This window comes from Hibiscus syriacus, unplaced genomic scaffold (genome assembly GCF_006381635.1).
Source record: "Hibiscus syriacus cultivar Baekdansim isolate YM2019G1 unplaced genomic scaffold, ASM638163v2 tig00110264_pilon, whole genome shotgun sequence".
Lineage (NCBI taxonomy): Eukaryota > Viridiplantae > Streptophyta > Magnoliopsida > Malvales > Malvaceae > Hibiscus > Hibiscus syriacus.
This window is the reverse complement of record NW_024062653.1, coordinates 774,862-786,575: the sequence shown is the minus strand read 5'-3', so window position 1 is coordinate 786,575 and position 11,714 is coordinate 774,862. Positions and strand designations below refer to the sequence as shown.

General features: G+C 33.7%; 2 protein-coding genes across 2 annotated transcripts; one reads left to right on the top strand and one right to left on the bottom strand.

Moving 5' to 3' along the window:
• Positions 1-1,346: 1,346 nt before the first annotated feature.
• Positions 1,347-6,121, top strand: LOC120115493 (probable methyltransferase PMT11; the record flags this gene model as incomplete). Its single annotated transcript, XM_039136200.1, is given in 10 exon segments — positions 1,347-1,799; positions 2,794-2,946; positions 3,049-3,319; positions 3,735-3,833; positions 4,050-4,175; positions 4,812-5,070; positions 5,157-5,279; positions 5,539-5,616; positions 5,795-5,800; positions 5,802-6,121. Coding segments are annotated over 10 exon segments (1,767 nt in total), but the record flags the coding sequence as incomplete, so codon positions are not given.
• A 2,364-nt stretch (positions 6,122-8,485) lies between these two features.
• LOC120115403 (protein phosphatase 2C 37-like) lies at positions 8,486-10,209 on the bottom strand. The gene is made up of 4 exons (XM_039136127.1): positions 9,610-10,209; positions 9,189-9,515; positions 8,942-9,047; positions 8,486-8,850 (listed from the first exon to the last, which is right to left on the bottom strand). The coding sequence occupies exons 1-4, from the start codon at positions 10,072-10,074 to the stop codon at positions 8,501-8,503; spliced, it is 1,248 nt and encodes a 415-aa protein (XP_038992058.1). The 5' UTR covers positions 10,075-10,209; the 3' UTR covers positions 8,486-8,500.
• Positions 10,210-11,714: the final 1,505 nt, after the last annotated feature.

The window sequence follows — 11,714 nt, the reverse complement described above, 5'->3', positions numbered from 1 at the left end:
CGATCAACTCATATTCAGCTTTAGGCATCCACACTTTGCAGATTCATTCATCAACTGCTCTGAACCCTATATACTTACCAAACAACTTCAGAATCAAACAGTTGGTCCATCTAATCTGGAGACAGGCTCTAAACTTGATCGAAGTGGTGATCGAGGACAATGACTCTTTACAGCCAATCGAAATCAAGCCATCATTTTCTCTTATAGGTCCAAACTCACATGTTTCCTGAAATCCGTTTATCAAACTTTTCCCAAGAAGCATGTTTCGATAGGATAGTTTTTCCCCTTCAGGTATTTCCACCGACGTCTGCGTTAAAACCTCCTTCATGTTAATCTCAGAGATGGATGCCATTGCCTCATCAGAAGAGGCTTTGATCTTCTTTTTACTTCTCGTCAGGATATCAAGTTCCTGCTCAGAGCGTTCTTCAGTCATTATCGACTACAAAAACACGATTAAACTCCGTCAACGCCTTTATATCATACTACATTAGACTTTGGTTTTAATTTTGATAACAGAATAACCTATTTGTAACATATTTTAATTGAATAAATTATTACTTAAAAATAATATGTTTTAAACGTGTCTAATAATTAAATGATCTGAGGTGTAATTTATCATAATAAATATCCATGTAAAAATAATAAATAAGCAAATTCTTTTATTTCATTTTTATTGTTATTTTTGTTTTGTTATAATTTTATAATTATTAGTATCTAATTTATTAATCAACTAATTTAGATTAAATATCACAATAATTTATTATATGAATTTCAATTCAATTTATTATATTCATAATACTAGACTAATGACATTATTAGTAAGTTTAAATGAATAATTTATTAAGAGTTATTATTAAAGTTACGATATAAATTTTAAAAAATAGTTTCACCCGTCACTTTAACAAAAGAAATTAACGAGTTATCGATTTAGATCAACTAATGATATTATAAAATCAGATGAATCAAATTATGTTAAATTAATTCAAGGAGATTAAATCTTAAATTTGAACAGAAAAGAGAGACTAAATCCAGAATTAAGCCAAAAAGAAAACTTCTATTCACGGCCAGGTTAGGTTAGCAAAATACGCATCAATTAATAGTTCCGAAAATTCGTTACTTCACAGACTAGGAGCTTTTTTTTCCACCCCATAAAAATCACGAAAATGCCACTGCAGTACAACAATTTTATATAACTCCACTAGATTCAAAAACGACAATCCAGAATTCCAGATCTCCGCCACCGCCACTGCTCGCCGCCGTCGGTTTTGTTTTCCAAACAATGAAACTTCTCGGCTTTCGTTTTCAATAAAGAATTCAATATTTCTGCTCTCATTGATGCCACATAACCGGAACCAGGTGATCCAGTTATAAGTAATGTGCAGCAATCGGTGTTGGCGTCGAAGACAGCTCTGAATCCACCACCACCACCTCCTCCGCCTGAGATAAAGAGTTACGGTATCGTGGATGAGAATGGTACGATGTCGGATGAGTTTGAGATTGGGGAGTTCGATCCGGATTTGGTGGAGGATTGGGGAAGCGGAACGGAGATTGAGACGGAAACCAGTAAGGAATATGCTAGGTCCACATTTCGGGTTAAGAAGTTTGGCCTTTGTGACCAGACGATGAGAGAGTATGTACCTTGTTTGGATAATATGGAAGCGATCAAGAGCCTTAAATCGACTATGAACGGGGAGAGATTTGAACGGCACTGTCCGGAAAAGGGGAAAGGATTGAATTGCTTGGTTCCTCCTCCCAAAGGGTACCGACCACCGATCCCGTGGCCTAAAAGCCGTGATGAGGTAAAATATTTTGATTAATTTTTAAAGATATAATGTTGAATGAAATGCATGGTTTATGTATTCCTGTTTTTAAGATATTTAACTACTTCGTCTCAACTCGATCAATACTCAAGTTCTGCAGGCAGTTAATGGAGCTGAGTTAGAGTCAGGAGTTCATAATTAATTAATTAAAAACAACAGACTATGAGTTTATTTGTTAGTTTTTTGGGGGTTTGGGGTGTTTAGGAAGCACTAACCAAATGATATGTTTGTTAAATTATTTATTTTCTACTTAACTTTTTGTTAAATTATTATATGTGTTGAAGTACGAAAAACGGATTTGGTATCTTTAGATCTTTACGGAAAATATATCCTACGGAGAATTGAGATATGTAGTGTTCGATAATTTAGACTAAAACAAAGAATGATAAGAATTTAGGGTTCTATCAAAAGGAAATTAGGAAAATTAATAAGAGATATTAAAATTTGATCACTCCGAGGGATCAACCTTCAAACAGTTGTCAAAAGTCTTTTTATTATATTTTATTGATTGATAAAAATAACCATAGTGCATTTCGTATTTATAGTGCTTATAATCTTTGGTGACAAAGAATTAGGGTTCTAGAACAAGGAAATAGATAACATTTATGGAAATTAAATATTCTAATACAAATTCAGTTATTTAAAATTGTAAATCCTTAAAATCAAGGATCCTATCAAAGAACTCATATATAGAGATGAATTTGGTTTGTTATTTGCTGGGTTTGATTTAGTTTTCCCCTTTTGTTGCTGAGGGATTAAATGGAAAAAAAAATATTTGAGTGTTTTCTTTTTCCCATTTTGTGCTTTAACAAGAACCTTTTGTTACTTGAAGGTTTGTTTTGAAATTGCTTTTGTTACTGTATGATTTGTTAACTCTTTCGATTATTTCAACAATTATCCACAAAAACTCTCACTTATTTGTATGTAGCATACGCAGTTTTCTAATAGGTTATACTGCTTCGATGGATGATAGATATGGTTCAGTAATGTCCCACATTCACGTCTGGTAGATGACAAAGGTGGTCAGAATTGGATTTCCAGAAAAGGGAAGGATAAATTCAAGTTTCCTGGAGGTGGCACACAATTCATACATGGGGCAGACCAGTACCTGGATCAAATGTCTAAGGTTGTGAAAATTTTAAAAACTTATATGTATTCATGCAAAACTCCAAGCAATTTTACATGTGGATTTTATTTCTGACGATCATGTTTTAATCTGTATATCCAGATGGTTCCTGAGATTACATTTGGTCATCATATTCGTGTTGCTCTGGATGTTGGATGTGGTGTGGCAAGTTTTGGTGCATATTTGCTATCACGGAATGTTATAACCATGTCAGTAGCTCCTAAAGATGTCCATGAAAACCAGATCCAATTTGCACTTGAACGTGGAGTGCCTGCAATGGTAGCTGCATTTGCAACTCGTCGTTTATTGTATCCAAGTCAAGCCTTTGATTTGATACATTGTTCTAGATGTCGTATCAACTGGACTCGTGATGGTATACTTTTTGTTATGTCTTATCTAGTTGCAATGCTATACTTTTTGTTCACGTCTTATCTAGTCATTTTTTAGTTGCAAAGCATAGTAAGGAAAATATTTTAGACCTGATAAAGTTTTATTGTACTATTTCAAATATCATATCTTCACTTCGGGATTTGGCTACCCTATATACTCATTCTATATTGTATCTGTTGCTCTTCTCCAGTAAGGAAATTCTTCCACAATTCCAGTTACCTTAATCTTTGCCAATGAACTTTTTCTTCTTCTTCTACCTTTTCTTTTTAAATAAAAACTTGTTTATATTTAATAAACATTATTGCTTCATTAGATGTTTATAGAATATGACTTTCATGTTTCTTTTAATCAACTTCTGGGACATCTTTTGATTTACCCTTCTATGGCTTGTAATGAAGATGGAATTTTGCTCCTTGAGGTGAATAGAATGCTCAGAGCTGGTGGATATTTTGCTTGGGCAGCGCAGCCTGTTTACAAGCACAAACAAGCCCTTGAAGGTAAAATTCTGGACCTAGAGTTCATGTTAAGCATGTGAAGAAATGTGATAACTACAATACTCATTGCACATTTGCAATTTCAACTTTAAATTTTACTGGTTTACCATTTATGCTATTTGTCTTGTGCTCATTTGGTGAAATATGTTGTGTGGCAGTTTGTAAGAAATTATGTATTAGATTTTCTATGCATGATTATTTTTTTATCTTTGTTTCCAGAGATGCTTAACCTTACTACTCGCCTCTGCTGGAATCTTGTAAAGAAGGAAGGGTACATTGCAATATGGCAGAAGCCTTTTAATAACAGCTGTTATTTAAGCCGTGAAGCTGACCCAGATAATGTTTGATATGTTCAAACTCTTCTTTTTATTTGAGAAACAACTGATAATGTGACAATATCATCAAACTTGAATGGCTAGTTTTTAGTTATACATGTCCTTACCTACATATGCTGATGATTTGAGTATCAGCAATCATATAATTGAATGCGTGAAGTCTTAATACTTGTTCTATGCATCTTGTTGTGCACTAGCTGGTGTATATTGCTTTTAGTGTTACGTACCATATAAAAAGAATGGGAAACCGTCTGTTGCTTGAAGGAACTTTTGCATATAATTTCTTTTCTGAAACGGTGTTGGAGTTTTGCCAAGGATCTTTTTGACCATTGAAAGTTTTATCGACTGAAAGCTGTGTGAAATTGACTGCTGGCATGATTTCACTTCTCTATGCCTATTTTGTTTTTGATGGTTCCATGAATTGAACAATGTTTTCCTCACTTGCATACTATTTTAACATCATCAGTCTCTGAAGATTAATTTCTAAACCTATTTTGAAATCTGGAATTGCTCATTCTTGTCCTTATTGTTAGTTCTTCTTGGTTATCATTTAGGTCTTCCTTGCTCAAGGGTGCCAATTTAAATTTGTTTGTTTCTTACTGTGAGTAGTTTCAAGTAAGTCACAGGAAATTCGTATAATCTGTCAGGTACGTTGATCTAAAGGCATGCATTAGTCGACTTCCTGAGAATGGATATGGTGCAAATGTTGCTCCATGGCCTGCTCGTTTGCAAATTCCACCTGACAGGCTGCAGAGCATACATATTGATTCCTACGTAGCTAGAAAAGAACTCTTCAAGGCAGAATCAAAATACTGGAATGAAATAGTGGCAAGCTATGTCCGTTCTCTACATTGGAAGAAGTTTAATCTAAGGAATGTAATGGACATGAGAGCTAGCTTTGGAGGGTATTCTATTTAACCTTGTCTTGCACTGTACAATTAAGATACTTGTTGCAGTAGTTATAAACTTTTTTTGGTGTACTTTTGTGCAGATTTGCTTCAGCGTTGATCGACAATCAACTTGATGCTTGGGTTCTCAATGTGGTCCCTGTTAGTGGGCCCAACACCTTGCCTGTTATATATGATCGTGGATTAATAGGAGTCATGCATGACTGGTACTTTTTCTTAATCATAACTCCAATCAGGAAACTCTATAGTTGATCAGATTGAATTGGATAGGATTAGTAATGCCTGTATTTTCATCGATTATCTTTAATCATTAGTTACTTGTGGCCAAAAACTCATTGCTTTGGATCTCCGAAAAGTTATCCCTTCCCTCAACTTCTTGGAAAAGTTAGTCCAAAAGTTTGAAGTATGCTATGTGTGTTTTCACTGCTTTATCAGGGTTATGAGCTAAATTGTGTAATTTTACAGGTGTGAACCATTTGATACTTACCCGAGGACCTATGACTTTTTGCATGCAGCTGGCCTCTTTTAAATTGAGAGGAAAAGGTACACCTTATGATCTTTATAACTTACAATCGAAAATTGTTAATTTTGTAGTATGGGTTAGCATGTCTGGATAGTTTCATTGTCGCTATGTGTATGATTTGGAAGTCTTATTGACAAGGAGAAGTGTTAGTATATAGGATTCGTTGATAAATTTGATTATTTCCAACTTGAATATCAGATGTAATGTCTACCATCATGCTTGAAATGGACTGGATATTGCGACCTGGCGCACAAGTATACATCTACGATTCTCTTGATGTTATGGATGAACTTCAAAATATTGCAAAAGCCATGGGTTGGCATCCGGCTCTACGCTATACATCCGAGGGTCCTCATGCAAGTTACAGGGTCTTGGCATGTGACAAACGCCTACTCCGCAGCTGAACCAATGGAACCAAACATTCAAAGTCTCACCCCTTGGTGTTTACTAATGGAACTTGAAGATGTAATTAGACATGCTAACGCAAATCCCGCCCAAGGGTTGTTTCCAAATAAAAAAGAACAGCTCCTTGATTTTTGAAGTTTTAATATCGTACAGTAATCAGACCGGAGGAGGACATCCGAAACTTTTGAGGTTCATAGGGATAATTTTATATCTTCAGCTGAAATGGAGCCTGGTATGTTTTTACAGATCCTTTTGTATTTTAATTCTAACATATATTATCTTCAACTTTTGTTTTAATTATTTTCTGAGGGAAGTGGTAGGGTCATTTTTCTTTTAGAATTTCATTTCATTGGATAATATGGAAAAATAAAATATTTATTTGTAAAGCTAAATTCATTTTGATTTCCTGTGTTTATTCTTCTATAGTCGTTCTGTTATACTTCGTATTAGTTGATCTGTAGTAGAGCTTAGATATGCTTCTTGATGAGGATGAGAATAGACCTACGGGTCGAGCTTGAAGGTTTGTCTGATTAGGGATGGGCATAGGACTCGGATCCGACAGGTTTCAACTCGACCTAATTTTGTAGGATTGTTTTTATTAAAAAAGTTGAGTTGTAGTCGAATTCAGGTTTAGGGTGAAATATCCTTGATTTAACATAACCCTAGATAATAGTGTAATCATCCCTTATATTATAGGGATAATTGCAATAATATCTTTTTTTTCTTATATTTTTAAATTAGGTCTATTTTACTGAATAAAAAAGAGAATATTTTATATATAAATTTGTGTGGTGTTGGGCAAGTCGGCAGGTTTTTTTTTTTCTTTTTCAAGAATCGAATTGTATTTCGGATCAGGTGGAGTCTTTCTAAACTTGGCACAAGTCGGATGAATGGAGGATGATATAATACTCGAATCAAATTAGGGTAGACTTAAAACTCAACTTGATCCGCCTTATGCACGTTTATTTATTTTTAAGGTGCAACCGGACTTTGACTTAATTTAGGTGTAAGTCTCATGTATAGGTTTTCAATACTCTAGTTTTCAGCTAAGAAATTATTATATTCTGTTTAAATTTATTTTGATCTCAATTCAATTGTATTTTAATTATGATAATTATTTGTGTTTTGTGTTATGCTTGCTTGTGGTTTGTAAATGTATTTCTTTTTTTCATTTCTAATCTTTTATTCACAAAGATCATTTTGAGTTGATCAAAAAGGTTACTATTTCATGTTTGACTTGAGAATACAATTGAGACGTTTCGAAATTTAGACACCGGTTTAGAATTGGATCATTACTTGGAGATGTCCGTGGAATTAACCCTTAAAACTAAATAATTGAATGTTACTCCTAGGTTTGAGTGTGTTAGGATTAGGGATGGCGACGGGCTTAATATTTAAAAGGTTTCCACTTGACCTTGGTAGTCCTAAATCAATATGATGAAAGTACGACATAAGAATCTGTCATCAACAAAAATATAAGTGGAAATACAAGTGATCAACAAAAAGTATGACAGTACATATGAAATCGTTGAAGGAATTTGGTACTGTCGGGATTTGGATTAAATTCTGCAATGCCTATATTCCCACAATAATTCATATGCATCATCATTTTCTCACACAGACACGAGTATCACTTTTTCTGCAAATTGCACAGACAATCGGCCAAATAGTTGAGATTTTCTCTATATCTTGTATGCCTCTGAGTGATCATCGATTTGAAATGAAAGCCATTCACTTATTTTATTATTAACTAAATTATATTTGGCAAGTCTCTAGAAAAAGAATTGAAGTAAGAGATCATTATTCTATATATTATTAATGGATAAACAACACATTAGTTAATTAATTAATACGACATTATTATACTTCAATGTAGTTCACAAAATTTTAAGAAATCACTGTTAATGTACCAATAAGTTTAGATGCTAAATTTGTCAATGTAAAAAAAATGCTAAAATTGTTAAAACATGAATATATTTTCAGTTTTAAATGGAAATAGAGAATACAATTGAAGATAAAACCCACATTATAATTGACATTTGAAGCAATTAAATATAACCAATCAACATATTATTGATATAAACCCTTTGCGAGATTCGTATATATGCATTTTCAATAAAATTTCTTTTGATTTTTCTTTACTTCGGTCTTCACAATAATATATGAGAGCTTCCAATGGACACTACCACATAGAAGACTCTAAAAAATAAATAAAACACATCGATTAACCAAAACAATTAAATAAATAAAAGTTCGGACTTAATTTGATATTGGAAAAGTATAATAAATTATTTTAGTGAAGATAATTAAGCTTTCATTTGGTCAAACATTTAACACTAATCAGAGATAAAACTATGATTAATCATTTATAATTTTACAATTTCATCAAAATGGGAAGGAAAATAAAGAAGAAACATAGTTTTCCCTTTAATTTTATATTTGTTCGTCAATTAAAATATCAGTCTCCAAAATTATATCTACTTAATTTTTAGATTTTAATCATAGCCGTTGATTTTTCTTCAAATTAACGACCAAAACACTGACGTTATCGGCGCTGTTTCTAGCCAAGGCCAATTTGGTTAACAAAATGGAAGCATCCCGACATGCCTTGTCGGAACTCTCGGCTCCGCCTCCGCCACCATGAACCACAGCGTCACTACCTGGTGACAATGGGGTTGATACAGGCTTTTGAGCGTGTAAACACATACTCGCCACCCCGCAAGTTGTCTCGTTTGTCACCACGTCCCATAATCCGTCGCTCCCCAATATTAAACATTCATCTTCGCTAGTTCTCTCCGTTATTGTCACCTCAGGCTCCGGTATAACGAACGGCTTCAAATAATTATCACCTAAAAATTAAAAATTAAATTAGATTAAAGAATCTTTTTTAAAAAAAAGAAATAATTTATTTACGTATTTATTATTATTTTTGAAACTTACCAATCGCTCTCGACATGGCTAAAACACCAAGAACTCGAGGGCCATCCCAGTAAATTACTCGGCCACCCGCTTCTTCGATTCGGAGCAGTTCATCGGGTCGATCCGGCTATGATCATCAATAAAATAAATATACAAATTAGAGCGAGAGAATACCGAATATTGAAAAACTGATGTGTGATTTGATTTTAATTCGATTTTTTTATTAAAAAAAGATTTTAATACTAAATTAATAAAAATAACTTTATACCTTGTGATCGTCGGAGAGGGGCAGAGCGATGCCGTTACGGCACAATACGGCGCGGGAATCACCGCAGTTGGCAACGATGATCATATCCGGCGTGACAATAGCGACCACGGCGGTGGATCCGACGGCGTCGCACTCCGGAGTTTGGAGTTCGCATCGGCAATTTGAATTCTCCTTGGCGTCATCTACCGTGGATTCTTGAACTTCCTTATCCATCCTCTCAAAGCCTCGCTCCATAATTAGCTTCCAGTCCACCGTCTTTCCGCCGCCGCAAGCTTCGATTTCTTCTTTAATTATCTCATGAAACCGATCTCTACACTTCATCGCAACCTAGAAAACACAACGGAAGTCCACTATAAGCAAAAGTAAATTCAAAATTTATGTCATATTTTCAATTCAAACGAAGATTAGATTTGTTTAGTACATGAGAGCAGCCATGACCGTCGAAGACGCCGAAAAAGTGAGTATCGGACGAAATTTCAGCTTCACAGCTTAGTTTACAAAACGACGGATGAATCGAAACGGCGTCTTCCATATCGCGTCGCCTTCCACAAACGGAAGTCAAACCGAACTTCGTCGGTTCCGTTTCGATCTCTAGCTCTACTGTTCCATTAGAATTAAAACTTTCATTAGTTTCGTGATCTTCGTTAAGCTGGTTAGATTCCGAGTTCTCAATCGCGTTATCACAGTCACGAGAAGCCTGGAGGATGAGACCCAGATCCAGCTTCTGACGTTTTCTACCGTTTTCCAACGGCGGTGAAACGGAGGCGTCGGAGACTAACTTACACGGCCTAAGGTCCATTCTCCGGCGACGGGAAGATCTCGAGTTTTGTTCAACTGCCGCTGCTGACTCTGTCTCCGCAACAACTTCACAGCAAACTCCAGCCATTTAGATTACTATATAAAAATTCAAGACTAAAAATCGGATCTCTTTTACGGTAAAGAACAAGCTTCGTTTCAAAATCAAAGAGATTTTCTCTTTTAATTTCAATTTAGAGATTTGAAGCGGAAATGAAATGACCCCATGAAAATAGCAGAGAAGAGAGCTTTTGTAGTGATAGAGAAGAGAGAGCTCTAATATCCACCTGGGGGCCACAATCAAAGTACGGGCAGGCTACCGTCACCGTCAGGGCAAGACGGACCCGACACGTATAGTTGTTGTGACGTCGATTTAGTGAATCGTGGACCGTCGTTTGATCAGATTTGTTGAAATAATGACACGTGGAGATAATTTTAATAGGATAAGTGGGAAACGTGGACCAATAACAGGAAGACACGAGTAATTGAAATATTAGGGAGAATAAAAGATTATCCGGGAATAGAATTACTGATAATGTTATATTTTGTGTTTGGTTGGTTTAGCAGGAATGTAAGATTACCGTGTTTGGTTAAAAGAATAAAATATTATTAAAATATATATTTAACTAAATTGTCCTTATTATATATTTGTATTTTTAACAAGTTAAAATATATTTATATATTTTCTTTAAAAAATTTAAATTCATAAAATTTATATAATTGTTTTTACAAAATTAAAAATATAAAAAGACTTAATAAAAGGGTAAAATTTTATTTTAATCCCTGAACTTTATATAAAATTTTAATTATAGATTTTTTTGTAAATCTAAAATAGTTTAAAAATAATTTGTAATTTAACATTCGTATAATTTTTATTATTCAATAACATATTAAGGATATTTTTGAAAGGAAATTTTTTTTTAAGGGCATTTTAGTCCAAAACGCTAGTAATCTAACAATACCTAAGGAAATTGAGGTAATGACATTTTCGATAATATACTCTAAAAAATAAACTATTTTTAATGTAAGATTATCGAAAATGACATTCTCAGCTAACCAAACATGATAATGTAGATTTCATTCTCATAAAAATCTCACAATCCCCCAACTAACCGCACACTTATTTTTCTAACACCGTTCTTTGCTTTTATGTTCATCGCTGTTTCATTATTATATATTTTATTTATTTATTTTCGAATAAAATTATTAAGATTAAGCTTTTGTTAACATATCACCACGTGGCGAGATCGTGCAATACGAGATTCTTTTGCTCGACTTGCCTCTCCACACGCCTTCTTTGGAGAGTGATGTTTAGTCACGTTCTAGATTTTCACCTTCTTTTTAAATGTTTGATTTTATTCGATTAATTTAATTAATTAGAGGATTAATAAAAAAATAAATGTTTAAATTATGTCTCAAAAATATTTTATATTTAAAAAAATTATTTAAAAATATATATTATATCTTTAGGTTCTTATATTTATATTTATATTTGTTTTATTTTTTATAAATAAAAATATTTTTTTAAAAGAAAAAATTAAAAAAAAAACTAAATTTATTTTTAAAAAACTCAAAAAGTTTTTTAAAATTACAAAATAATTGTTATTGGGTTTTTACCACAGCTTCGATGGCGTCTTCCACGGCAAACGACAATGCTACTCGACAAGAGGATAGTTGGATTTTCTAGATGTTAGACAACACTCTCACTTGTGGAAGTAGTTACGATCACGG

Excerpts from the sequence above, each read along its gene's own strand:
- LOC120115403 (XM_039136127.1), bottom strand. The coding sequence starts at position 10,074 with ATGGCTGGAGTTTGCTGTGAAGTTGTTGCGGAGACAGAGTCAGCAGCG. Across the intron at positions 9,516-9,609 it reads ACGGTCATGGCTGCTCTCAT|GTTGCGATGAAGTGTAGAGA; the intron begins GTACTAAACAAA and ends TGTGTTTTCTAG. Across the intron at positions 8,851-8,941 it reads AGCCATGTCGAGAGCGATTG|GTGATAATTATTTGAAGCCG; the intron begins GTAAGTTTCAAA and ends TTTAATTTTTAG.